This window comes from Lepisma saccharinum, chromosome 22 (assembly GCF_977018435.1).
Source record: "Lepisma saccharinum chromosome 22, izLepSacc3.1, whole genome shotgun sequence".
NCBI lineage: Eukaryota > Metazoa > Arthropoda > Insecta > Zygentoma > Lepismatidae > Lepisma > Lepisma saccharinum.
The window spans coordinates 13,582,553-13,609,187 of NC_139250.1; the positions used below are offsets into that span (position 1 = coordinate 13,582,553).

Genomic DNA, 26,635 nt, shown 5'->3' on the forward strand with positions numbered 1-26,635 from the left:
TTCACTTTACCCCGACGTTTTTCCTTCAGAGCTGCCTTCAATTCAATCAAATATGGGGAATAAACAGCAGCATTGATGTTTTCACCCTGTTTAAGATATTTTATGAGGATGACACAGTCCTTATCCCAAAATACTGATGCCAGAACCTTCCCCGCTGACCTTTGGCTTCGGAACTTCGGCTTCGAGGAGACCCACTGTGGCGCCACTCCATTAATTGCTGTTTAGTCTGTGGGTCATAATGGTTAATCCATGTTTCATCTTCAGTCACCAGGCAGCGCAAAAAATCATCAGGGTGTTGAAATTTGCGCACGATCTCCTGTGACATCTGCACCCGTTTTCATTCTGGTCAGCATTCAGACATTTTGGGATCCATTTCGCACTGAGCTTCCGCATGTCCAGATACTCTGATATTAGGACACCCACACGTTCACGCGATATCCCCAGATACGCAGCAATGGTTTTGGTGGATATGTGCCTATCCTCCAAGAACATGTCGTGCACTTTGTCATGTTTTCCCTGGTCACTGCACTTGCAGGCCTGCCAGAGCGGGGTTCATCTTCAGTCTCACCATGTCCAGTCTTAAAACGCCTCACCCATTTGGCTACTGTTGTATATCCTGGGGCATGTTCCCCCAAAGTCTCATGCAAAGTTTTATGGATATATGCATGGGGGATTTGTATTGCAACACGAAAAATTTGATGACACTGCGAAACTCATTCTTCTCAAATTTCCTTAGATCCTCCGCCATCTCTTCTTACTGAACGTGAAACAAAAAAAATAACAATGACAAAAGGATCATATTCAGGATAAGAGGTTAACAATATATGCTCTTTCTAATGGTTACAACTATTTGCTTCAATTTTCTTTTCTTCTGGGTGATTTCATGAACTTTCCAGCCCCCCCTCGTATTGGTTTAGAACGTGCGTTGAATTATTGGCAAGTCTTGGTTGAGGGAAAAGATGCACTAAGAATCGTGTTTATGCAACTTTGTGAGATCCTCCAACTTACGTCACACGAAAATTCCCGATCACAGACAAGTGGGCTCACCTGCACATATTCACCTTGGAGAATAAATCGAGATTTAATTTGACTTCCATTCCAACAGCTCAGTTAACTTTGCTTGCAAGTTGTATTGGAAGAACCTGTCCCTCATGCCCTATTTACTCGCGCGGACGCATCTGCAGGAATTGCCCCCACGTATCCATCCGCGACTGATGGAATTGCATTAAGTGATTTCCTTGCAGGCTAGTTTGCAAGACGGATTCCACGAATTCCTATCTTCGTGCGTGTTTATTTTGGTTTCTTGTTTCCTTCGCTTCTTTACCGACCGTCGTATATCTCTCCTGAAACATCTATTAAAGGACATTTAGGCGATAAGACCTGCGATCTGAAGGAATCCCGATGGATGTCTCCAGTACCAAGTACTTTTTTTTCGAAATCTCTCAAGCTGTACACCCCCCCCCCCCTCCCTGCCTTCTTTTCCTTAAACCTCCATGCGCGGTGGAATTCAAGTAGATAGGGGTTCGCACAGGGGAGTGGATCGAAAATGCAATTTAGATAAGGGGTGTTATGAGCTGGATTCACGGGGATTCTTTTGGAGACGAAAGGGGGGGGGATAAGGCAGGAACGTTTTTGGCCACTCCCACTTTTTTTCTTGTTGTCTCAGCCGCATCTTCTACGTCTGCGTGATGCTGCGGAAGCTAACCCTGCAGGACCAAGGCATCTTTCATGTGTCTATCTATATAGCTGTAGATTTGCCTTCAGAGATGAAAATATTGCCGTTGTTATGACATCGTTACAAAAGAGAACCCCAAAATATATTCCTTTTGGACAGACAAGCCACATAATGATAAAAAAATTCAAGAGGCAATACAACTTTTCAAAAGGTGGGCTCAAACACTTGCATTATAAGTTCACAAACAAAATACCATAAATCCTCTCTTCTGTGTATTATGATATTAATTCCCACCAACAATGAATCTCAATTTGATTTAAAATCTGTTATTTACTGATTTTCAATAAGCACTACACCACGAATCACGATAACAAATATAATTAAACGTCGTTAATCCGGATCCCGATAAGCCGAACTTCGCTTAATCCGGACATCCAAAAGCCCCCCCCCCCCCAAAAAAAAAAGCATAATGCAAGGTTTTAAATGTGGCTAGAAGTCAACAAGAGAACTTCCCAAAGAAAAGGCAGTCAACCACTGATGAAATTCTGTTTCCCGCAGACTTTGTACTGTACTGTATAGTGTATTAGGCCTATGCCCTTTAAATACAGCATAATAAACGTGTTTTGTTGCTATAAACGTAGTTTTAATGCACCTTCTACTGTTCTTTTAGGTTATTTCAGTTAATCCGGACTTTCGTTAAACCGGTCAACTTATTCCCCATTAATCCGGATTAACGAGGTTTTACTGTAATAATAAAAAGTAGGGCTGAGCTGATACCACTTTGAACCGATACTTGAAAATTGAAATAATAAAAAAAATGCAAAAATGTTTAACAATATTGGTGTGTAAATAGTCTTCTCCAATTATATGCATCCATTTACCAAGAAATTTGCTTTAGAATATTCAAGAATTACATCAGAATATTAAAATATATATCATGTAATCTGAGAATACAGTTTTTCGTGCAAAATTAGTGCAAAATAATAAGAAAGTTTGAATTTTGCATAACTTCCAGGATAATTGGACTCCTCGAAAGTGGCGCGCTGCATTTTGGCAGACTCCATGAAGGTCCAGTGTGCCGGATAAATATCGGCTGGTATCAATACCCATACCACTGGTATCGGTAAAATTATTGAGCGGGCTCGAGCCCCACGGGCCACAGGGCAATATACGCAATGCGAGACTGATATTCAGGATAGGATGCAAGTTGTAAGAATTTCGGTGTTTATTTCGATGATCGATTAATTGATTTGCTTTATTTTACTACGCTTTCGGTGCCACTTATGATGAAATTGATGAATGGACACTCACAAGCATCCATGTCCAGGCCAGGGTACGAACCCGGGACCCCTGGCGTTGTAGCGCGATGTGCTAACCACTCCGCCAAGGGTGCCGGCTTTTTTTCGACGAGTCCTTAACATTGGCAAGTTGCGCTATTGTGTATTTTCATGTATGTTTTTGCTTTGTAATGTGTTTATCTTATTTGACGCCGCAAGATGGTGCATCAATTCATGTATTAAAGTACAGATGGACATGGAAAGACTCATATGATGCACGTTGGCTTTATCTTTACAGACGATATACAAATATGCCAGGGGCGTATATTGTAGGCTAGCAAGGCTATCTGCAAAGCCTGAAGCCTACAGAGTATAATACGAATACAGAAGAAAAATCGATTAGAAATTGTGAATAAAAGTACTCATTTCAATAGGAAGACGATCGCGATTCTGGAGTTGGCAACGTCATTTCTTAGGAGCAACCTGATTGGCGTTGGCATGGAAACGTTACTTCCTTGAAGACGCCGAGAACGAGCGAAATGGAAGTGTCTAACCGCTTATACATCGCCTGGTCTTCTCTCTTCCTCCATAGTCTAGAACCAGGTGTCGTAATGAGATAGTCCAGATCTTGAAGTCACCATACGCCACTGAAATATGCATCAGACTGTACACCTGATTCTGGGCAAAGGCCAAAAAACACAATTTAGTGCATCAATCCATCCATAAATTTGATGCATTTCTGTGTGCATAATGGATTTCAACAAAGACGTTAATTTTTTGATCTGAAGAATTAACATCTCCATTTCTCAAATTTCTATCCATCTTCCCCATTCTCTTAGGGGTAATTGTTTCTTCCCTACGTCGTTTCCTTCTTCGTTCAATCGTGTTTTACCTCGTAAACAAATTCATCTTCAAATACTGCATTGTTTTCCTTCGTTATAGCCTCCAGGGTGTTCTCTTGTGTTCCTTTATTAACTACCGCCTGGGTTTACACGATATTTGTAGTTAAGGCTTGCGAGAAAGCTGGTTCGGCAGCAGTCTTCATCAACTTCATAATTAGCGAAGGAAGGAAGCACGGGTTAATTACAACTTCTGGACTGTTATTTTGTCAATTTTAAGCTGATTTGTGAAAATCTCTGCGCTTCAGAGAGCACTGTTCACTAAATATTTTTTTAAAAATTTATTTATTTATCAATAACGATGACACCGAAGAGTTTAGGAAAGCAAAATAAAGTGTTTAAAATGTATTTGGGTAGGTACAGGAGACAAGTATTCGGTGTTTCGCATTCGCGAATTAACGCGAATTATGCCATTGTTTTCAGAATAACAACGAATTTTAAACTTTAACGCGAAATATGCAAGATAAACTTGTAATAACACTTCTTCTGTTCAAAAAGATAACACCCAAAGAAGTGCTATTGTGTCATTTGTAGTGTACCTGGTAATAGTTCGATTCAAAATAGATCCCCATGTTTCATTTATTGCAGTTTGGCGCAGGCATGACTGACAGTGTTTAACGTCGTCCTGAAATAGAATTCGCTCATTGGGGATCTTCCCAGAAGGGAAATTTCGTAGGAACGGGAAAATTTTCAGGGAGAAGCACCTGTTGTGTTTCGGAGGGCGTGTATGTATGTGTGTACAAAAACGGTCGCAGAGGGATTTTTTGGCATTGTTCGGGAAATGTGATGTGTATGAGTGTGTTCAAAGATTTGGGTGTTATCATTCAATAAACACTTTATATTTAGTGGCTGATGAGATGAAATAGTTTTCCGAATGGAAGAAATTTGGTCATTTCTCACAAAGGTAAGCCATATTTTTTTTTGTCATTAGAACTAAAATTTCTCTCAATTTTCCAGAACTAAAACAATGTGAAAACCTTGAGCATAAAAGAATCAGTAAAAATGCACGAATTTTGCCCTAAACCGCGAAAAATAACACCGAATTGCAGTAAAAAATAACGTCGATATTTATGGAAAAGTAATATCTTCACGTCCCTACCTATAACAGAGCTCTCTTAGAGTTACATATATACCATTTAAAACTTATTTATATTAGCAAAGTGTCAAATACGTGCCCATTTGATTTACGTTTTTAGATTTCCATGCATATCTATACAGGTTGAAACTTTCACAGGCTTTTCGGGGATGTTGGCGGAGTGTTTTGATATAAGGAACTCATGGTTCCCAGTACCTTATTACAGAGTAAATGCATTTCTTTCTTTTGTTCAAACTCTACTACCTTTGTGTACGTTTAAGCAAAAAAAAACCTTTGCGTATGTTTATTCGGCAAAGTACAATTTGACTTAGTGTACGAGACTCCAGCATGGGCGGAATTTGAGCTTTTGCTTTGGGGGTGGGGGGCAGACTCTGGGGGAAGCATATGATATTATAAACTAGGGAATATTCAATAACCCTCAGGTATTGAATATCCCCTAGTTTATAACGGGTCCGGAGGCCTTCCCCCGGAAATTAAAAAAAAAACAACTTAAAAACACTGCGTTTTAGGTATTTTAGATTTGAAAATGTTTAATTTTTTCGCTTAAGTAAACAAATATTAATTAGTATATTGGTTGTCAGTTTTAAAAGAAGAAAAACAGTACGATTATTGCATTTTACATTTCATTAATTTTTTTTATTGATACAGTACTCGTATTACCTTAAAAAAGTTACGGTACAATAGTAAGCTTCCGAAATTTTAGAAAAATTAAATTGAAAAGTTATTTTGATGCCTCAGCAGTAACTGTTGACTCAACACAAAGTCATTTTATGTTTTTCTTTCTTCAAACTGTACACATCAATCAAATCGTCTAAGACCCACTATTGCGGCGCAATTACCGCACATGCCAACCGTCAAGATTTGCGGTATGGCTTCATAACAAGAATGTAGTAACTCAAATTAATCATTTGTTATTTTTTAGTATTTTTTTAAGTTGGGGGGGCAGGCCCCCCTGGCCCCTCCAGAACTCCGCCTATGGACTCCAGTCACCACTCCCATGGACCTGGTTGATAGGATTATCGCAGCCGCTTAAGATGTTAGTCAATCTTCTGGGAAGCTAGAGTGTATGCAACAGTCCATGTTGCGTCGCTGTGCAGTTTGTCGTGGCCATGGCGGTCGACATTTTGAACAGCAGCAGTTCATATTGAAGAGTTCACAGTGTACTGTACTGTACAGCTATGTATGAGTTTTGTCCTGGGTTTCTTTCTTTAGGTCGGTTTTAGACGAAGCATTTCCTTTAACATTTTTGCTAGCATAAATGCTACTTAAATGCTTCCAAAAATCTTATAACAGATACACGAAAGCTTTTCATCGAATATTTCGTTCTCTATCTCTAATTTTCATCTTCTTTTTTTCAGTCTTTTTCCTCCTTCTCTCTTCCCCTTCTCCCTTTGTTTCTCTATCTCCAATTTTAATCTTTTCTTTCCTTTGTCTCTATTATTTCTAGCCTTAATATAGTTTTTGTTGTTGTTTGACTCCACGTTTCGACACTACAAGCCCTCGAAGAAATTGATTTTATCCTGATTGTATATGCAACCACGCAACACAGGCCACTTGTGAATTGACCTTGTAATTACTGTAAACGAAATATCCACTTAGTATGTCTGAAGATGCAGCATAGTATAGAAAATTTTTAAACAGAATTCTCTTACGAGACCGAGATTCTCGATTTTTTACAAGATTGTCTCTTTCTCCGTACCATACCTTGGCTTGTAGGTATTTTTTAAAGTATTATTCAGTTGTTTATAGTATTTAATAGGTCTTTTAAACTCTTTCTTCTCTCTCAGTCACTCATTCTCGCCCTCCATTTTCTTCAACGCGAACAGTGAACCTAGATAATAAAAGGGAACTAGGAAAACTAAAACCAAGATATCTGACTTTTATATAAGAGTATATGAACACTATTATTTCACCGCTGCTTTGATATCTTGAAAAGAAATTCATTTTTTTCTGTATAGCCACCGTGCATTTCAATGGCGGACATCTTTCTCAGGTAAGGGCGTGGCATCTTCCTTTTACCCCCACACCATCCTCCCATCCTGTTTCCGTGTTTGCTTTCATCTTTTGCATCGCGGGGCTTCTCCTCCCACCATCCTGCATTTCGTTCCCTCCGTAATTTTTCGACTCGCATGAAATTTTGCGCCCCCCCCCCACCTATTCCCCCTCCGCCTTGCTTCTTTCGTTTCCATCCATCTTCGTCGTATGATTTCCATCGTCAGAGCAAAGACGGACGAATTGAAGCCATGATTAAAACAGAAAGTTGGTAAACATGAAATGGAAGGGAACCTTTCTTTCCCCCTCCCTCCCCAACCCTCCATCCAATTTCTTTCTCGTCTTTGAACAAGATCATGCCTAGGAGCTGGAATTCTTAATATCAGATTCTATCTTGAAGAAAAAAAAAGGAACTCTGAGGAGATTTCTTCAGGCATAGCCCCCCCCTTCCTCCTCCGTGCCGTTCACAAACGTGATTCTTAATTCTCGACGTCTTCCATTTCCAAAGCCCCCTCCACCCCCCCTCTCCCGTGCGCCGTTACGGCTGATGGGCATATTAAACCCCGAAAAGTAAAGCACAGTTTGCCTTTCTTCCAATCCGATATGGCGCCGATTCCCCCCTCTTCTCCTTTTTCCATTTTCATCTAAAAACTTTTCCCTCCCAATCTACTTACTTCTTCCTTTTTTATCATTTCCCTATCCCGATCTTCTTCTTCTTCTTTTTATCCAGCTTTCCTCCCTCCCCCCATCGTCTTATCTCTTTTTCTAAGATTGCGAAGTTGTGCGGCCATCTTGGTAAAACGGAGCCCATAGGATTGGAATGAAACATTCCCTCAGATAACCTGTCAGTTTAGACAACCGCACTGTAACAAAATGCACCCATTTACAACAACGACTTTTCTTGCTAGAAAATGTTTCTCGTTTCGAAGAATCATGGTCATGTTGTTAATTCTAAAATAGACTGGACTATTTTCAATGTAGAACTCCAATGGAACACAAAATTCGAATTTACAAAAACCTATATATATATATATATACAGGGTGTCATTTTAATGGCGCCCACGGACCACAGATTCGTATAGAGGACATCAAAATAAACAACTTTTCTCAGTAACATTTTTCTCGTTGGTGCATCATTTCTGCGCTACAGCCGTTCAAAAAAGACCGTTTTGCCGCCTGGATGCTGGCAACCCAACACAACATTTGATCGTATCTGTGATGTCATTTCCAGCGGAGAAACAGCGCACGGCAGGGTTGCAAGGAACACACAAGTTTTGTGAAAATTGACAAACTACCAACCACATGATTAAGTGTAAAACGAAGCGAGAAACGCGTCCAGTAGACCGAACATCATAGCCTACCAGCCAGAAGGTCAGCAGTCATCTCAAAGGAAGAGGGAAGTGAACCAACGATATGAGAAATGGTAAAAACGTATTCAAAATGAAGTGTCAATATCGGATTTTGTCTCAGCCTACATGTCAAATATCAACAACAATACATTTTATTGGGCTTACAGCTTACATGTGGCTATTTACGCCCAGTTACATATCAAATATTTGCAAATCTCGTTGCAAGGTTGATATCTACAGGATTGTATCCAGATGCATTGTGGTACTTTATGCTGATAACGGAAGTATCCGAGGTTCACGTTGTTACATTAGGACTAAAACACGTACAACCACAGTAACAATCTAATTATGAATCAGTAGCGAATATACTGCCCTGTTCAGAGTTGCAAACTATTACATTACATGTGTATCCGGTGATTAGATAAACACAGTCGTCGGAGAGCTTGTATTACTACTACTTATATCCCTGTTTTTTTCAACCATTTTTGTCACTTGCCTCATAATGCTCTGAATATACATTATATTATGTGTTGCTTACCTTTGGAATTTTGATTTCTTTCATTTCTATTTTGTCATCTGTTCAATGCGTCACAGACAACTAGTATCAGAAGGACGAAGTGGATAGACTAAATTGTAGATGCCAACTTGGTAAGTAGATTTGCAAATATTTGACATGTAAGCTGAGACAAAATTCGATATTACCACTTCCTCTTGAATTCTATTTTCTTTATACTAGTTTTCGTGTCGTTTGTTTACTTCCTGTTAGGTTAAAGAACGTGTTTTCTCGTTTTCTTTTACGGTACATAATGTGGCTGATTGTGGCTATGTCATTTTTCACAGAATATGAGTGTTCCTGGCAACCCTGGAACGCATCGCTTCAGGACGGGATATGACGTCACAAATGCAATCAAATGTTGTGTGTGGTTGCCAGCATCCAGGCGGCAAAACGATCTTTTTTGAACGGCTGTAGCACCGAAATGATGCACCAACGAGAAAAATGTTACTGAGAAATGTTGTTTGTTTTGATGTCCTCTATACGTTTCCGTGGTCCGTGGGCGCCATTAAAATGACACCCTGTATATATATATATATATATATATATATATATATATATTCGCTTTTAAAGCTTGTGCTTACTTTTCATGAAAAATGATTATTCAATTACTAAAATCATATTTCCATATTTAACTTGTAAAATGATATTTTCCCCGCCAGAAGAATCAAAATTGCAAATTTAAAATACATTTGGATTTCAACTTAACCGTTGGATGGATGGTAGAATTTTAAATGGACTTCAATTTATTGGAAAAAAGAAACATGATATTCTCTCCTAGATTTCAGCCGATTGAATTACGAAATCGAGTAACAGAATTTACGTGTTTCGTAGACTTGTTTGGACATTCATATTTGTGCCAGTACAACCCACGTCTCTCACCTACAGTGGGTGAGTATTACCGTGCAAACTGTCCATCACCATGTTCGTGCACTTTATTTGACCCAATTAGAGCTTCAAGAATTAATAGAAAACTCAAAACAAGCTGTTGACAACTTCTGCACCAGCATACATAAAAATAAAAACACATAGGATGTGAGAGAAAAATTAATGAAAATAGTCATGGACAATTTGCACGGTAATACTCATGGATCCCGCTGTATCATTGTAGCGGTTAATTCACCAAATAGAAATTAGGAATGTTAAATTAAGGTATCTTACAGCAACTTTGTTTCCCTATTTTTGTCTTCATCAGATCTTGTCAACCTTCATGGTGTAATGGAACAAGATAACTTGTATTCTAATGCCCAGGCATGACACAGATATAGAAATATTCCATTGACCATTTCAGTTATATCCAAAGTAGTCTCTGTTTAATACGCTTTACACAACTTTTACTTAACATAAATGGTCGTGAGAAATTGGACGGGGGAAAGCCTTAAATGACTACCAAATTTACTAAATCTTAAATTTTCATCTTCATAATTATTGCACAAACAAAGGAATGAATTTTGATTTGCCTTTCTACAACTGATGAATAGATCTATTCATCATTCGTCGCCAGGAAAGGTTCAAGTCTTAGTTTCTACAACTGTTGTACAGTTCGTGTAGATATTGATTCCTTCCAACAACCCCTACACAATTTATACAAGGGCAATGCGTTGATTCGTACGAAAGTTGCTTCCGTCCAACGCAACCATCTGCTGTGGTGAGATTTTTCAAGCATTTTCTGGTTTAAATTCGACGAAACTGTTTTGTTACAGAACCGAGGTACACATTTTCCCCCATACCGTGTTGTGCAATTAAGCCTGTTACTTGAACTGAAGACAAAAATATATGTAGTGTAGGTGAAACTTTTTATACTTTACAGGATTCCAAAGCATTATATTTTAGCTTCAGACGTAGATGAAACATATAGTTCGTACATTTGAAGGAGCAAAAACAAAGAACATTAAGCTTTGAACAGCTCCGAAATGCGAGGACTGCAAGCATAATGCCGTTTACACTTGTTTCTCGAGTAATTGTTATTGTTATTTTTACAGAGTTTGACCGCCTTTTAGTGAACAAAAGCGTAATCCGGAAAGATGCTATGTTACTGCAGGTGGCAGTTGCATTTAATGATGCAGCTTTTATCTTTATGTTGCTGCAGAAAATAATGCCTTTGAGTTTCAACACAACTGCTTAGTTTTTTCCTCCATTGTTTGGTAGCATGAACATTGTCGGTGAGGCTAATTAACGTACTGAGAATGTTAATCACGATCATCTAAGACTGTGATCATAATTTTCTGGTTGCAAGGCTGAAATGTGACTCCGGTGCTCGTATTTTTCAGCTTTTTCCTTGTCCTTTCTTCTATTTTTATGGTTTCATGCTTTCCTGGCTGTCAGATGCTTCCGTTGTTGGTGGTGTTTAAGTGTTGCGTTTCGAGTTTTAGAATGTTCTTTATTGCACACAAACACGTAAGATTATGCGGATGGTAGAGTTTGTCTATCAACCTTCGTACTTGTTATTATTATTATCATTATTCAACCGTTGGATACCTGAAAAACCAACTGAATGTTATGAATTTGTGCAAATATAAAAATCTACTGATATTATTTTATCGGGACCCGAATAACGGACTAAAAAACATATTTTTGAATCACCACAAGTGGTGGAGAGGATAGAAATTACTCCATATATTTCTATCAAGATTCCATCCATGACGTCTGACACGAATGACGACTATCATTGCTTTGAATTAATGTAAATTGCAACATTTGGTGACGATATTTCTAACTGTGCAAGGTCTAAGGTGATTTTAATGATTACTTTGAAAACAATTTTGCTTGAATATTTTTATGTCAAAACTTGCATGTTTATCTTCGTTTTAGAGTAGTCATTGCTGGATTGTTCGTTTGTGAATGATTTTGATTGCGTGGACGTGCATTCCAAAATAATTTGTTCTGCATTGATTTAGTGTAGTGTACTGGTTTAACCGCATGTACATTTTATTTTGTTCTTTTGTGCCGCTTTTCTGTCATTTTTGGCTAATCGCGACGATGACGAAGAGTGATTATTAGGATAAAATTGATGAAGGGGCAATCTCAAAGAACACTAGTGTCAGTACTCGAACCTGGGAACTTCGTTGGAGAGATAGGTCTCCAGCCGATACTGAGTTAACTGCTAGGAGAAACTCATCTTTGGGCATTAGTTTTATTCAACCCAGAATTTTCATATGGATTGAAATGATCGATGGATTTTTTTTTCAGTCCGAACCGATCCGAAAACACAATATTCAAACAAGGGGAATAAAATGCTTTGCTGTGATTCTAATAGCTAAAAATTATTAACGGAAGAGCGGAAACCGAAAAAGGGGGTTGAAACAAAGTGTTTTATGAAACGTCGCTTTTCCAAAAAAAACTATTTTAGGTACACATACTTAGCGATTAAATCGTTTTTAACAAGATAATGTTGTCCGTATTGTTTCCATACGAAATAATCTCACCCATTACAATTATTCATGAAAATAGCTTGAAGCGAAAATAAAATAGGCGAAACGATACGGAAAAAAATGTGTACATTGGTTCTGAAAGAAAGAGAGAAGAAGAAGAAGAAGTAAATATGAAGATAGACTGTGTTGGTATAGATTGTTTTTTTCATTGATTTTTTATGAAGTTTTGTAACATGGAGTGTTAATAAATAATATTAAAGTTACTGTTTTTGCCAAAATAAAGATTGCTACAATTGGCAACGAGGATAACATAGATAAGATTTAGCTAGGGATTGTAGTGGTTAGTAATCATGTGCAGTTTTTTTGAACAGTTTCATTTGAGGTGTGCCAACATTCAAACTTAAATTGAAAGATTTGACCAATTCTGAAGTAAGTGTTGAAACTTTCCTGGGGACGAATGATGAAAATATTCTCTCGGGCTATCGACCAGTTGTAGAAAGGATTCCAAGCTTTCGAGAGCTAATGTCATTCTCATCTTCATCTTATATCCTGAAGATGAGAGAGACGCAAGCTCTCGAAACTTAGAATCATTTCCACAACTCACCTGGTCAATTTCCCGAGAGAATCTTTTCATCCTTGACCAATTCTGTTTGCCAAATAATATTCCTTCAGAGAAAAAAGTATATTATTTTTTGTAGCTGTTCGAAGAGTCTATAATATTTTCAGTGGTAAAAGTGTCACGCAAGACGTGTGACGAATTATGTACTTTGTTGCAAAATCATTATAAGCCTAAAAGGAATGTTTTAGCAGAAATATTCGGGTTTCATTTATTGAAGCAAGGTGATGGGATAACTACATTGCTTTGAGAGTAGCCTGCCTGTTTTTTCACCACTTGTATTTTTATTCATACAATGATATCGTTAAGCATACATACTTGCCCATATTCGGGTCTTTTGTGCAAGACGTATGCAGAAACGAGTCACAGGCAAGCTGCAGACCTGCATCAGGAAGTCAAACGAAATTATTCCGTTCCAGATAGACTCGAAACTAGATAACTGCAAAGTTAGATGCAGATGTCGTAAGGATAAGCGAATGCGGAACTTCCATTAGGATTAATAGCACCCACCGCGATAGTTCCACGGGGGGTTTGACAGATGATTTCGCAGGTGCTTGATCGATTCGATCGAGGCCTGTTGGCATTCGCAACCCAGACGAAATGCAGCTGTGCACTTGCACTCCATGGTCATTCGCGCTGGCCACCTGCATTCGGCCAAACAGGTTCCTGAGGAAAGATCCAAGACACGCGTCCGCAGATAAATGGATCGGGGTCTCATAATCTACGGTCAGTATCTGGCAACTCTGACTAATTCTTCCTCCTCGGTCATATTTTTTTTGACAGGTGAGGCATATGTATCGAAGCGTCAGAAAGAATCGTTGGCTGCATGGAGGAACCCTCAGTCTTTGTCGCTTCCGAAAAGAATGAAGGTTTGGCGTTATCACTTCCACTTCCGACTTATTTATAGCTTCCTTCTCCACTTACTTTTGTTTGCTTATCCTTTTAGCCCTTTTGCTTTCCGTTGTTGGGTCCTTGCAAATCAAAACATGTCGCTAACAGAAAAATGGCTTCAGCAAAGATAAAGTCCATTGTCTCGAGCAAGAACCAAGTTTTCTTCTGTCTCTTCGTAGCTGGTGTAAATTTGCGTTTTGGCTCTATACTTTCAGACTCATTTTTTTTGTACGTACCTTTATCTCTCAATGGCTACAGCCATAAAACAAGTTACACTACAAACCTTTCATTATTCAATTGCGTTTTTCATATCGTTTATCACCGTTGCAGATAGCATGAAGGCAGCATGTAACATTATGTGCTAAGTGTTTGCAAAATAAAACTATACAATGGGACATTTTACAGCCTTCCTTATGAGCCTGATAATCATCGAACAGCCTCTGTCCTTGTATGACACAATGAGACAAGTAGCCGGTTCTTTTAAGAGAAAAAGCTGCAGCAATTATCCTGTACGCTTTGCTAATTACCATATGTTAATAACTGGTTTCCTTTAATCTAGAGTTTTTTCATTACTATTTTTTAGAATTTTATTTCGGTGCTTACGTTATTGTCGCACTGTATGTACTCTGGCTAGTACATGAGTTCCAAATGCTTGTTTTTTTATATATTATTAGTTCATCACAAATTAACAGCAAAGAAGTCAATATACAGGGATGAGCAGACAGGTTTAAAATAGCAGAAATGAAACGAACACGTTTCACTAGAGCATATTATGAAAATGGAATAAATTCTAAACTTCTTGGGGATTAATTCAGACAAACACACACAAACTGATACTAACTATAAATAATGACTTTCAAGTGGTCAACTTGCTATTTTTAAACGGTCAGCTAATTATGCTCATCCCTCTAGATCGTTTTTGAATCAAATTTGTCTGAATATTCTACATTATCGGCTCCTATATTATGAAAAACACTTCTGGGCTATGTTCCATTTCTTTGCCGTATTTATGATTTTTGTTCACTGACTAGAGCGTCATCAAGTTACCAGGAGCCCATCATATCATTTCATGTAGCAGTGAGAATAGTGCTTACATGATTGAAGAACCCCCCCTCAAAATCTCCTATCTTCCCAGATATTAGGCTGTCGAGGAGAGGATTTCTTCAAGTATGTGCATTCCGTAACCTAATTACATCACCATTAGAGTAAATTTTGGCATTTCCAGCACATTACAGTATCCACCCCCCCCCCCCAAACGTAGTACTTCTGGAATACTCTGGGATACTTACGGGCCGCCCTCCGTGGTGGAATGGTTAGCACAGCTCGCTCCGACCTGGGCGTGGGTGTTCTTTGTGAGTGTCCCTTCATCAATATCATCCTATCACCACTCATCTTCATCTTCGCAATCAGGATGCGAAATCCCGGTGGGGGGGGGGGGAATCTTGGCCTCAAAAATCCCCCCACCAAAAATTTCCGGGAGGGAGAGTTTTTGTTAAAACAACAAAAGTTAAGCGCCTAGTTTTGACTTCAACTATACTTTACTGAAGACAATTTCGAAAACATACACTATCTCTTACAAGAGAGTGTTTAACAGATCTACACCAATAGCAATATGGGCAAAACAAAAGTAAAAGAAGAATGCATAAAAAATATAAGTATGAAATCTGATTGATTTATATTAACAGAAAGCAAAAACTAAAAAAAGAGCTATTTCAATTCAACTATTACATAATAAAACTATTTCAGCTGCGAGTTACGCACATTCATCATCTGGAGCGAATGTCACTCCGATATGGCAGATCGAGTTTTTCGCAGCAGTTCCTTGTTGCAGAGCTGCCAATATAATTTCGAGAGTTAGTTAGTAAAGGAATGACTTTGCTACTTTATAAATATCTGACACAAGTATAAAAGTAACAAATTATTCAACACAGCCCACAACCTGACCAACTCATATTTTCATGTAATTTGGAGAGTTGAAACTATGCATGGAACTTAGTAACTACGAAAATTTTTAGTCTCGTGCGTCTTGTAATTGTTAAATTATTCAAGGTCAAACTTCACATGAATTGCCCTTTTTGAGCCCGCTTAGCTATACTAAATGTGCTGTAACTCTGCCCCTATTTCGCCTAGGAAGCTCAAATCAAGTTTATTGTACAGGGAATTGAACAAGCTTTCCAGCGATATATAACAAGCCTACCTTTGGATAAAAATTTAACCTTGTCACGTGACCTTGACCTTTGACCTTGAACATCTCAAAACGTCATCACCAAAAATCGTTAGAGAAAATATATTTGGTCCCTCATGGCATACTCTAAAAGATATCAAGCAATCATTCTGGGACTGCAATGGGATCAGAAGATACAAAATAATATGTGTAACTATGTGACTGATAAAAGCCTCATTATAAGAACTATGATGAGTCAAAAGCCGCTTCATTTCTCGTGAAATTCTAGCCTGATTTGATATATCACATCACCGCCTTTTCTTTGAATTTTTTGCGTTGAATTCAATATGGCGGTCAACAATATGCCGGACCTGCGCTTGACACACACAGCTAGGGATCTCCCTGTGCCTAACCTATTTCTTTCATGACTAGGATATCTCCTTTACATTTTGTAGGGAGTGTTAAAGGACTTTTGACTCGTCATAGTTCATGTTATGAGGTTTTTATCAGTCACATAGTTACACATATTAATTTGTACCTTCTGATCCCATTGCAGTCCCAGAATGATTTTTTGGTATGTTTTAGAGTATGGCATGAGGGACCAAATATATTTTTTTCACGATTTTTGGTGATGACATGTTTTGAGATATTCAAGGTCAAAGGTCAAGGTGACGTGACAAAATTATATTTTTATCCAAAGGTAGGCTTGTTATATATCACTGGAAAGCTTGTTCAATTCCCTGTACAATAAACTTTATTTGAGCTTCCTAGGCGAAATAGGGGGGGGGCAGAGTTACAGCACATTTAGTATAGCTAAGCGGGGTCAAAAAGGGCAATTCATGTGAAGTTTGACCTTGAATAATTTAACAATTACAAAACGCACGAGACTCAAAATTTTCATAGTTACTAAGTTCCATTCAACTCCCCAAATTTCATGAAAATCGGAGATGGTCAGGTTGGATACTGTGTTGATTTCACATGGAATGACTCTTCTGTGTATTTCGTAACAATGCATTTTATTTGTATATTTTTTCTTTTCTTCTTATCTGCATGCGCGTATAGATTAAGATATCCCCCCCACCAAAAAGTGGCAGAAAAGCGAAGTAAAATGTACCAAATCAATCTGCCCCGACGCCCGAGTAAACAACACATAATCTGCCGTCAACAATCCACGTTATCTGATTTGTTTTTCCCTTTCGTCGAAGAGAGATGAAACGCTAGAAGCCAACCGACGCGAGCAATGTTCTATACGTAGCAGTTTGTCCCGTGGCAACATGCTCTACCCCTTTAAACCGCCGGAGCTGACACGGAGGTTCGATCAATACATAAGCTGAGTGGAAATTGCTTGTTTTATGTACACCGGCATGCGCCGTGAAAGGACTTGCCTGCGTTGAGGTATAGCACTAGTCAAAATCTCCCTGGTTTATAAAAATTTTGGTCCCTAGGCTATCCTTTGTCCGACGTTATTGTCAGCTTTGTTATCATGGTCACTTCCACTGTATTAATAACACTTGTAAACTTTAAAATATAAACACATCTGATTAAAAATCATTCAACTTAATTTGCGAAGATGGGGATGGATGATGAAATGATGAAATTGCTGAATGGACATTCACAAACAACCATGCCCGAGCGGGATTCGAACCCGGGACCCTTGGCGTCGCAGCGCGATGTGCTAACCACTCAGCCACAGGGTCCGGCACTCATGGACGTCCGCAGGATTCTTTCCAGGGAGGGGCAAGGAAGGTTTTTTTTCTCCAGGGGGGTAAACAAGGCACATTCTCTCGAAAAATAGTGTTGTTCCCTAAAAAAACATTGCTTAAATTTGAATGTATGATTTGAATTCGAATTTAAAATTTTTGGAGCGTCAGCACTTAGGCTATTTTGCTCCCGTCACATTATATGGAGGCCAGCCCCTTACCATTACAAATAACAACTCTAACGTTGCATAACTAAAATTCTTAAAATCTACTGACTTCTGTTAAAAGCTGAGGCTGTAAATGGGCACTCAGCACACCCAAGGACAAAAAACAGGACAACACACACAAAATTATACTGGCCATAGTGCCAGTCGCCAGAGCCTCGTTAGTCTTTAGTCCAGGGTGCACTACGTGGAAGCGAGGTTGACGTTTGCGCGCCTACGTGGAAGGTACCACTTACACCCCTTGAATGTATGATGTTCATGTAATAATTAACACATATTATTGTGGCTAAAATGAAATTATATGTGTGAAATACATAATTTTTGGTTGACTCTAATTTTCCAGGGGGCCACGGCCTCCCCTTGACCCCCCTTCCGGACGCTCGTGCTTACACTCCGGTTAAAATACAGTACAGCTATGATCAGTGGCGTGCCCAGGAATTTCGAAAGGGAAGGGTTATGTATACTTTTTCTTGGTAGTCAGCCCTCATTTTGTCATATTTTCCTACCTTTGACGTTTATTTAGGAATACCTTCATTCATGAAACAATCAAGTAAAGGGACTTGTTATTATTTTGTTATTATTACAACAATATTAAGGGCTTTTAATAGTTCATTGTCTTCGTTATTTCTGCCCCTTCGGCATCTCATTTTTTTGCGAGTGGCAAATCTCCCTTTGGGACTATTCAAATTATGCTGTGCAATAATGCTGTAATACTCAGCTTAATGTACAGTCACCGGCAAACAAATGGTAACCCCAGATCCTGAAATACTCGCAAGGCGTTGTGTGTGTTGCCTAACTCTAATAGGAAAGTGTCAATTGCAACTTCCACCACCGGCGTAGACTTAGGCAACACACATTGCGCCTTGCAGGTAAACTAATATTTCAGGATGTGGGGGATCCATTTTTTTTGCCGGTGACTGTACATATTTGCTAGAAGGGTAGATTGCATGGCCGTTTATAAGGGAATGTTATAACAGATCCATATCCGTACAATTGGTTTAGTAGAAATGTTTTACATTAATTTCATATTTGATTTGATTTAGTTTATTTAACTTCCTATTCATGCCGGTTTTGGTTAATCGCGACGATGGAGATGAAGAGAAATCAGGGTGGCTATTCACCGGGAATTCTGCGTGAATTATTGTCTCCGGGAATTATACATGAATTCTGCGTAAAAGTGAAAAATAGCAACTTTTATTAATTCAAATTCAATTGAATTTATACTTATTTGTAAATACCCTGAGGCAAGTACTTCACAGTTTAGCCTTTATGTTTATGGAGGAAAGATAGGAAGTGTGTGTGGAGAATAAACAGAATTATCTCGGTCAGTTTGATTTGTTAGTGTCATTTGTAGAACAATCTATCTGACAGACGGAAAATTATTGCAAGATAAGATATTTTGAAGGTGATTAGATAAATTTGAGTTTGAAATTTTCATACAATTATCATTTTTTTAGTAGATTTGTATATCCCTTGACACTTGTGACTTGTATCTGTAGATGTATATCGAGTCTCTGTGTGTGAAATGGCAAATGCAATCTCCGCGCCTTAAATTAAATATTTTAAATATATACACTATATAGCCAAAAGTCACTGGACACCCAGTGCTGTTCATTCCAAAGACACCAGCCAGATAAGTAATAAGATGTCGGACCTCCTTTTGCTGTTATAACAGCATTTACTTTTCGGGGCAAGCTTTCCACTATGTTCTGGTCATATTTCTGGTGTTTTTTTCCTCATTTATGCTGTAGCGTCGTGAATAGTTCATGTCGAGTGGGTCTGGCACTCAACCGACGCTCCAGTTCATCCCAAAGATGCTCTATGGGGTTCCAGTCGGGGGTTTGAATGGCACATCCACCTGATTGTCCTCAAGCCACGATGCAATGGACCCTGCTTTATGGGCAGCGGCATTATCGTGCTGATAGAGAGAAAGGGCCCATTCCAAACTGTTGCCACAGTGTGGGCAGCACGCTATTATCTAAAATGTCCTCATATACACCACCATTCAAGTTGCCATTGATCAAGACTAATGGCTCGAGCCCAAGCCGGGAAGAAGAGCCCCAGACCATGAAACTACCTCCACGTTCACTTGGGTGTCCAGTGACTTTTGGCTATATAGTGTATACCGTTTAATTGAATTGAATTAGACTTTTTGGATGCATCTGAATCGCACATATCCTTTATATTGTTAATATATTTGCGTGTGTATGTGTGTGTTTGGTGAGAGGCGGTAGTTCATAAGGTTGAAATAGAGAAAACATCTGCTTGAATTTTTGGAAATTTCGCCTTGAAAACCGGGATACTTGAATTTTATCATGGTCCTAGAGTAGCCACCATGAAAATGAATTGAAAGGGCAATCTCAGATACGCATGGACAGCACACAACAAAAATTCCACTAAGGCTGTGAGTCCAGTCGCCAGAGCCTCGTTGGGCTACTATGAGGAGGGGCTGAGGTTGACTTTCGGGTGTTTTCAGAAAACGTCACCACAATTTTGTAAGAGTGATGAACATAAAAACAGAGCAAATACTGCAATGTTCAAAAGATGTTCGCAACTTTTCATATATTGTTTGGTAATAACCTACTGGTGGGAGTTAGCACAAATATTCATGTGCATTAATTTTAATGCCGAATTGATACATTTAATTCCTGAAAATCTCAATTAATTAATAAATGTAAATAATTATTAAAATAGAGGGCGAACGAATAAATATTAAATTTCAAAATAATATTATTATGGACAATATTTAGGTCTACTTCATTTTGAAATATGTGTCATTATTTAATTGTATCCTCATTAATAACACTATTAGTACTACCAATAATAACAACATGAAGCTTTTAAAATGTAAATTTCCTTAGGCAACTGAAAATTAACCCCTCCCATTCATTATGTATATACAGCCATGATAGGTTGTGATCAACAGGATAGTAGGTTAAAATGTTTTTCTACGTTTGTGGCTTCGTCTGTATCATCATTATATCCGCATCGTCGCGATTAACCCAAAGAGAGAAGAAATCATCGTGAAATCCCCATAAGATTGCAATATTTTTGTAATTATATATATATACATACATATATAATTGGTAGCTGAGAGGGTTACGTGATCAACCCTGCCAAAGTATCCGAATTCGAGTCCCGACCTGACACGAAATGATCTTTATGCTTCATCATTTCCATGTAATCATTCATCCTCATTGTCGCGATTAACCTCAAGAGGAAGAAAAAATACGTAAGCATATAAACATAGAGCTCGTAAATGTAAATTTCTGATAATTATGTAGTAGAAATCTGAAAACTCTGCCCTGATATCTGAGTAGGTTAGGCTTGTATTTATATATTTTTAGTAAATTTAGGTTCATGTGAACTTCCAAGGAAACTATAAGTCTAATAATTAAAGTAATTAACCTAAGAGAAATCCCTGCCCTAAGTTTTTATAGTTTAAAATCAACACAGTGATCTAGTAAACCACTAACGAATAAATATGTTCCTTTAGCAGACGTGTTCACCACTCTCTTCAGACTAGTCGTTAGATCTTCCCCTGTCAAGCAGACTAAAGGGCATATGCAATTCTTAAAATACCTTGCAGTTACTTCAATACAATATTAAATTTTGCATTCTTTAATTCCATATTTAGTTTTGTGTGTTATATTCAGGGCGTTAAAACTTGTGTGTGTGTGAGTATAATGTGTGTGTGCGGACATATGTGACATAGACTTTTTGACGGATCTACTTCGGGAAACTTTTGTTTTGCAGCTAGAACATCAGGGCATGCAACCGTGCAGAAATTAAAACGCCAAAGCCAATAAGAGAGGTTGGGTGGGCCGCGGCCCCCAATTTTCAATGAAACAAATCATAAAAATGGGGAGTTTGCCCCCTCTTCCCCCGCTATTGTGGGTTTTGGGACGGTGACGCAAACTTTAGCCTTATTTCCGACCTAACAGAAAAGTATCAAGATAGTAAAAAAAACATGAATTTTGTAAGCAGCTGCATGGTCGATTTTTGAACCAAATTACGAGTAGCACCTTATATTCGATCGTCGAAAAATCTACCAAAATACGAGTACAGACATTTAATATTCCGCTTCCTTACTTCACTCTCTCGGTCTCTAAAGTTCTGGGTTCAAACTCTAGGCTGTGCATGAATGAGTCGTTTTGTTTGTTCTTCCATGAGTTTCATTCTAATTATCATTCACACTCGGAGCCGTGATTAATGTAAGAATCTAGTAAAAGCGGCGTTAAATAAGCAAAAATGCATTTCGAGGTAATTATATGCCATTACTTCCCTACAAGGGTCTTCGCTCCAAGAAAAGTAATGTGAATACAGTGTTGCCAACTCTACGGTGCATTCTCTGTTGCCATGGGAATGCTGTCATAAGAGGGGGGGGAGAAATTCTCGAAGCAGCATCCGGGCGTTGCTGTAGCCGCTTCTTCCTCGCTCGAAGACTTCGATCGGATGCAAAAGAAGCCAAACTGATTCAAAAATGGAGGCAGGGGGTGTGGTTTCCTCCTCAAATCACCTCCTCTTTTTCGCAGCGGAAGGCGATCTCGCATCCCGACGAGGCACGTGCAATGGCTGATGTAGTTTCGAATCGAAACGGTCTATCTGCTTGCTGAAGGAACGATAGATATATCGTCCATTTTTCCTCTCTTCATGGATATCTTAGAAAAAGTAAAAGAAAAATATCAAATTTTAGCTTGCAGTAGTCAGATATTTATATACTACTCACCATATAATGTTTCTTTTTTTCTTTTTTAAATAAGCTAATTTATGTGTAGAGTAGAATGCATAAGTATTGCCAAGCAAATTATCCATCACCAGTGTCGTCAACTTATATGGGCCTGTGGGGCCCGAGTCCACCCAATATAATGGCCGCAACCAAATTGCGCACACTTTAGATCCAGAATTGCGCACATATCTCACTGACCTGTTTTGCCCACAGATTTTGAGCCAACGTTGCCACTTTAGACAAGAAGAGAGAGAGAAAGGTTAGGTTAGGTTAGGTTAAACACAACAGAAGTGTGAACGGCTTGAGAACATTTTACATCTGACAACATCGCCTCATTTTTTTGTGCACAATCCTGTACATTGTGACAGCTTGTCAACGGCTTATCAGATACCACTGATAAAACTGAAAAAGTGTGCGCAATCCCGCTGTAGCCAATATAATTGGTCGTGTTATTATTATTATTGGTTATCGTGATTCACGGTAGAGTGCTTATTGAAATCAGTAAATAACAGGACCTCCGTGGCGTAGTGCGCTAAAGTTCCCGGGTTCGAATCCCGCCTGGGTATCCTTAGGTGTTCTTTCTTAGTGTTCCTCCTTCACTTTCATATCATCACTCATCCCCAAAGTCGCGATTATCCAAAATGTGGCAGAATAGTGATGCTAAATAACAAAATCCCAATCCAAAAAACCTATCCATACATCTTAGTGTGTCGAGATTAATCACGTGGTAAAGTATGAATCACCAAACACTTGAACGATTCTGTTTCAAGCACCTTTACTTCTTTAAAATGATTTTCATCTGCTTTAAACAATGTTATACCTACTAATTCGAACTGATATCGTTAGATTCGGTTACAACATTACACATGGACACCTACTTTACATCAACTATTACATACATTTATATGATAACTTTTTATTGACTCCAACACTATCTCATCGAGTCGCATAGCAGCGTAAAATAAGCTAAATTAAATCAAATCAATGAAGTCAAAATGTGTTCACTATTTGTGTGGTCTCGGTGCTATAGATATGTAGCCATTTCTTTCACTGTGCTGCCACCTTGTATGATGTGAATGAAGCATATATTTTGTATTTATGTTATTTATTCGGTTTTTCTACATTGTTGCTTTTATATATATTTATTAATTTTTCTTATTAATATTAATCAATGTATCTTTATGATTTCAGATCGAGCGAGGACGATTATTGCCCACCTGAAGATGTGGACTACATCCAAGATTCTCTTTTGAAGATAATTCGTCAGAAATACTCACCCGTCGAAGTGACGCTGGCTTACAAGGACCAAGATGACAACTGATGATGGAGCTCAGTTTTGTACCCTTGCATCTTTTCCTTAGAAAGTAATAAAAACTTTAGATTGCAATTACTGTTTTGATATGAAATCTACTGTTCCTTCTTCAGTTTCTAACCTTAGCATTGATAAAAAAAGTTTCAAGTATGAACTTTCATTGAAACTTTAAATAACGATAATTTACCTCTTGTTATTTAAGATTTTTGCGTATATTCAATAATACAAATTCTAAGAATTACAAAAATTAATATTTGAGACTAAAAATAACTGAAGTTAGTAGATTAAAGAGAAAACTTGTTGAAATATTTTATTTAAAGAAGGTCGCTAAACTAGGATAATTTTTGGACCAGTTTCTTATATTGTCACTTGTATTCTTATACGTAGGATCTATAGATGCCACTGGTTGGTTTTGAACACATTTGGAATTAGAGTGATGTCCTTATAGCCTAATATTCATAACATTCCACTTAAAGCACCATATATTCTGAAATTTCGTATATGTAACCTATATAAGCCCATTGCACATCAAGCGGCAAAAATCTCATCAATATTGTGTTAAAATAAGTCCACAATGATTCAATTTCCACTTTTCCAATGTATGCACCCAAAAAAGGCAAGTAACATTACAATATGTATGTTTTGATTGAAATATGCACAATATAGTATGTACTAAAATTCTTTACGTGTAAACTGTCACATTTATGATACTTTTAAATGTACCTCCGAGGTATTTTTGTGGAGATATAGTATATGATGTAGCAGATATCAAATCATTCTCACACTAATATATACATTCCTGGATTATCAGTATGCGTGCTTGGTTATTCCCAATTTCGGTGCCTACGCCCTTAAATACGCTATGAAATGCATATTGAAGGTAAAAGTTCGTATGATTACAAAGTTGTTTTCTTGTAAACTGTCGGTTGACGTCCCTGCTCACCTTCTGTTATTGTTACTGCATAAATGTTTGCAAATTATACAAAACAAAATAACCGCAAAAGCGTAACGTGTTTGTAAATTTGAAGTCCATATTTTTCTGATAAGATATAAGAGGAACTGCAAACTTTGCCAAAGTGAATGATAGGTTGGTTTGTTTAAAGTTTATGTTGCGTATTTGTAACAGGTTTACCACAACGTAGAGGATAGCGAGGAAATGGGCAGTGTCCGTTGTCTTTGTTCAAGGTACTATCCAGCCTTTCATCAGCAGTGGCTGATGATATCCGCGGAAACGTCTGTCAAGATGGGCGACAGGAGGACTGTAACTCGAGATCTACCAAATCGGCAACAAGCAGTTGCTACCGACAATGAAAAACAGGTGAGTCCTCTCGGCCACGTTTGCTGAAGTTTTCTGCTAACAGTCAGTAGGGGAACAAGAATTTTATTTTGGAACGGGCTGTCGCTGGAGTTTAATATACCATATAGAAATTTCGAGTATGAATAACTCTTCCACCATAAACACATATGTGTCTGCGTGGGTGTTGTGGGTTCCAGAAACTGTAAATTATACATGTTCAATAAATATTGTTTCCAGACGACCAAATTCACATAATTCGTTTGTCACGGCAATGTATGAATGGAATGATTCAGTACAAAACATTTGCTTTTGAAAAATATTTAATTTAGTAATTTCCAAGATGGATATAAGTTACATATAACTTTCCTGTTTGTTTCAAAACTTGGTTATTTGTTCATGCAGGGAAGGAAGCTGCAGTCCCATCAACCTCTGCCTACAGCAACTTAATATGGAGCTTAACTTTAGGGGAGTGTATAACTAATGGTCATAGTTTCGTATAAAGTAACTATTGTATATATATATTGTATATATATATGTGTGTGTGTGTGTGTGTGTACACACAATATTGTATTTTTAAATAAAAATGGCCAGGGATACAACGTATAACAATTTAAAATACGTACATATATCAGTTTGAAAAAAGATATATCTGTTGTTCCTCCCCTCCCTCTTATCTTCATTTTCAATTCGAACATTCCACAGCATCTTCCACTGGAGAACGGAAGTTACGTCAGCTTACTCGAACTTTCGTCTCCAGCAAACAATAGTAGGTAGTATTTTGTGTTCGTTTAACACGAGAACCATTATTCACTGCATGAAGATTCAAGATAATAGGTATAATGTAATGGCATGGCTAAAATATAATAAAAAATAAGTGCTAACAATTATTTCCTCCAGTCGGTACAAATATCTTTCATCTACACACAGCTTCCGTAGGGTTTATCAGAACCCAGAGTACGAAACTAATGGCCATTTGTCTACCTTGTTTCTCTTGTTAATTTTTGTACTTTTTGCTCATGTGCCAAGTTCGGTTGTCTAAAAGAAGAACATTCACTACAAAACCTATCTGTCTTCCAGAATTAATCAGAGACAGTACTAAATCAATGGAATAATGGGGACGATTATATACTTCAGGATGAACAGAAAAATTAGTTGATTACGTCGTTACTTAAGCCTATATATGTCCATTTCGACTTCAACAGCGCGCTGTGTTAAGAAACGAAATTAGGCTTATCTGATAAAATTAACTTTTGGAAGATTTCGTACAATTCCTGATGAAGCACACAGATAAACGACAGGCTACAGCAACAACTGAGAATACAACAGGAACAAGAAAGATATTTCCGGTTTGGTAGTCTGTGCGTTCACTCTCGACAGCCAGTCATAAAACACAGAAGCTCTATAAATCATTCCAAGAATCGCCAGCGAGCTAAAAACAAGACGAAGCTGCAAAGTGAAGCAAAGAAGAAGAAGAAAGGCATGTACCAGCA

The 26,635-nt window shown here is 38.1% G+C and overlaps 1 protein-coding gene across 3 annotated transcripts in view; it reads left to right on the plus strand.

Moving 5' to 3' along the window:
- The window catches only part of MESR6 (misexpression suppressor of ras 6), an 88,471-nt gene extending 63,316 nt beyond the window's left edge, over positions 1-25,155 (plus strand). The window contains exons 2-3 of one of the 3 annotated variants that reach the window (XM_083143513.1): positions 23,728-23,900; positions 24,975-25,155. In XM_083143513.1, the coding sequence (XP_082999639.1) occupies positions 23,728-23,857 (130 nt within the window). In that variant the 3' untranslated portion in view covers positions 23,858-23,900; positions 24,975-25,155. Of the gene's footprint in view, positions 1-23,727; positions 23,940-24,974 lie in introns of those variants that run through there. The other 2 variants (XR_014443951.1, XM_083143512.1) reach the window with 2 other exon arrangements.
- The last annotated feature ends 1,480 nt before the right edge of the window (positions 25,156-26,635 follow it).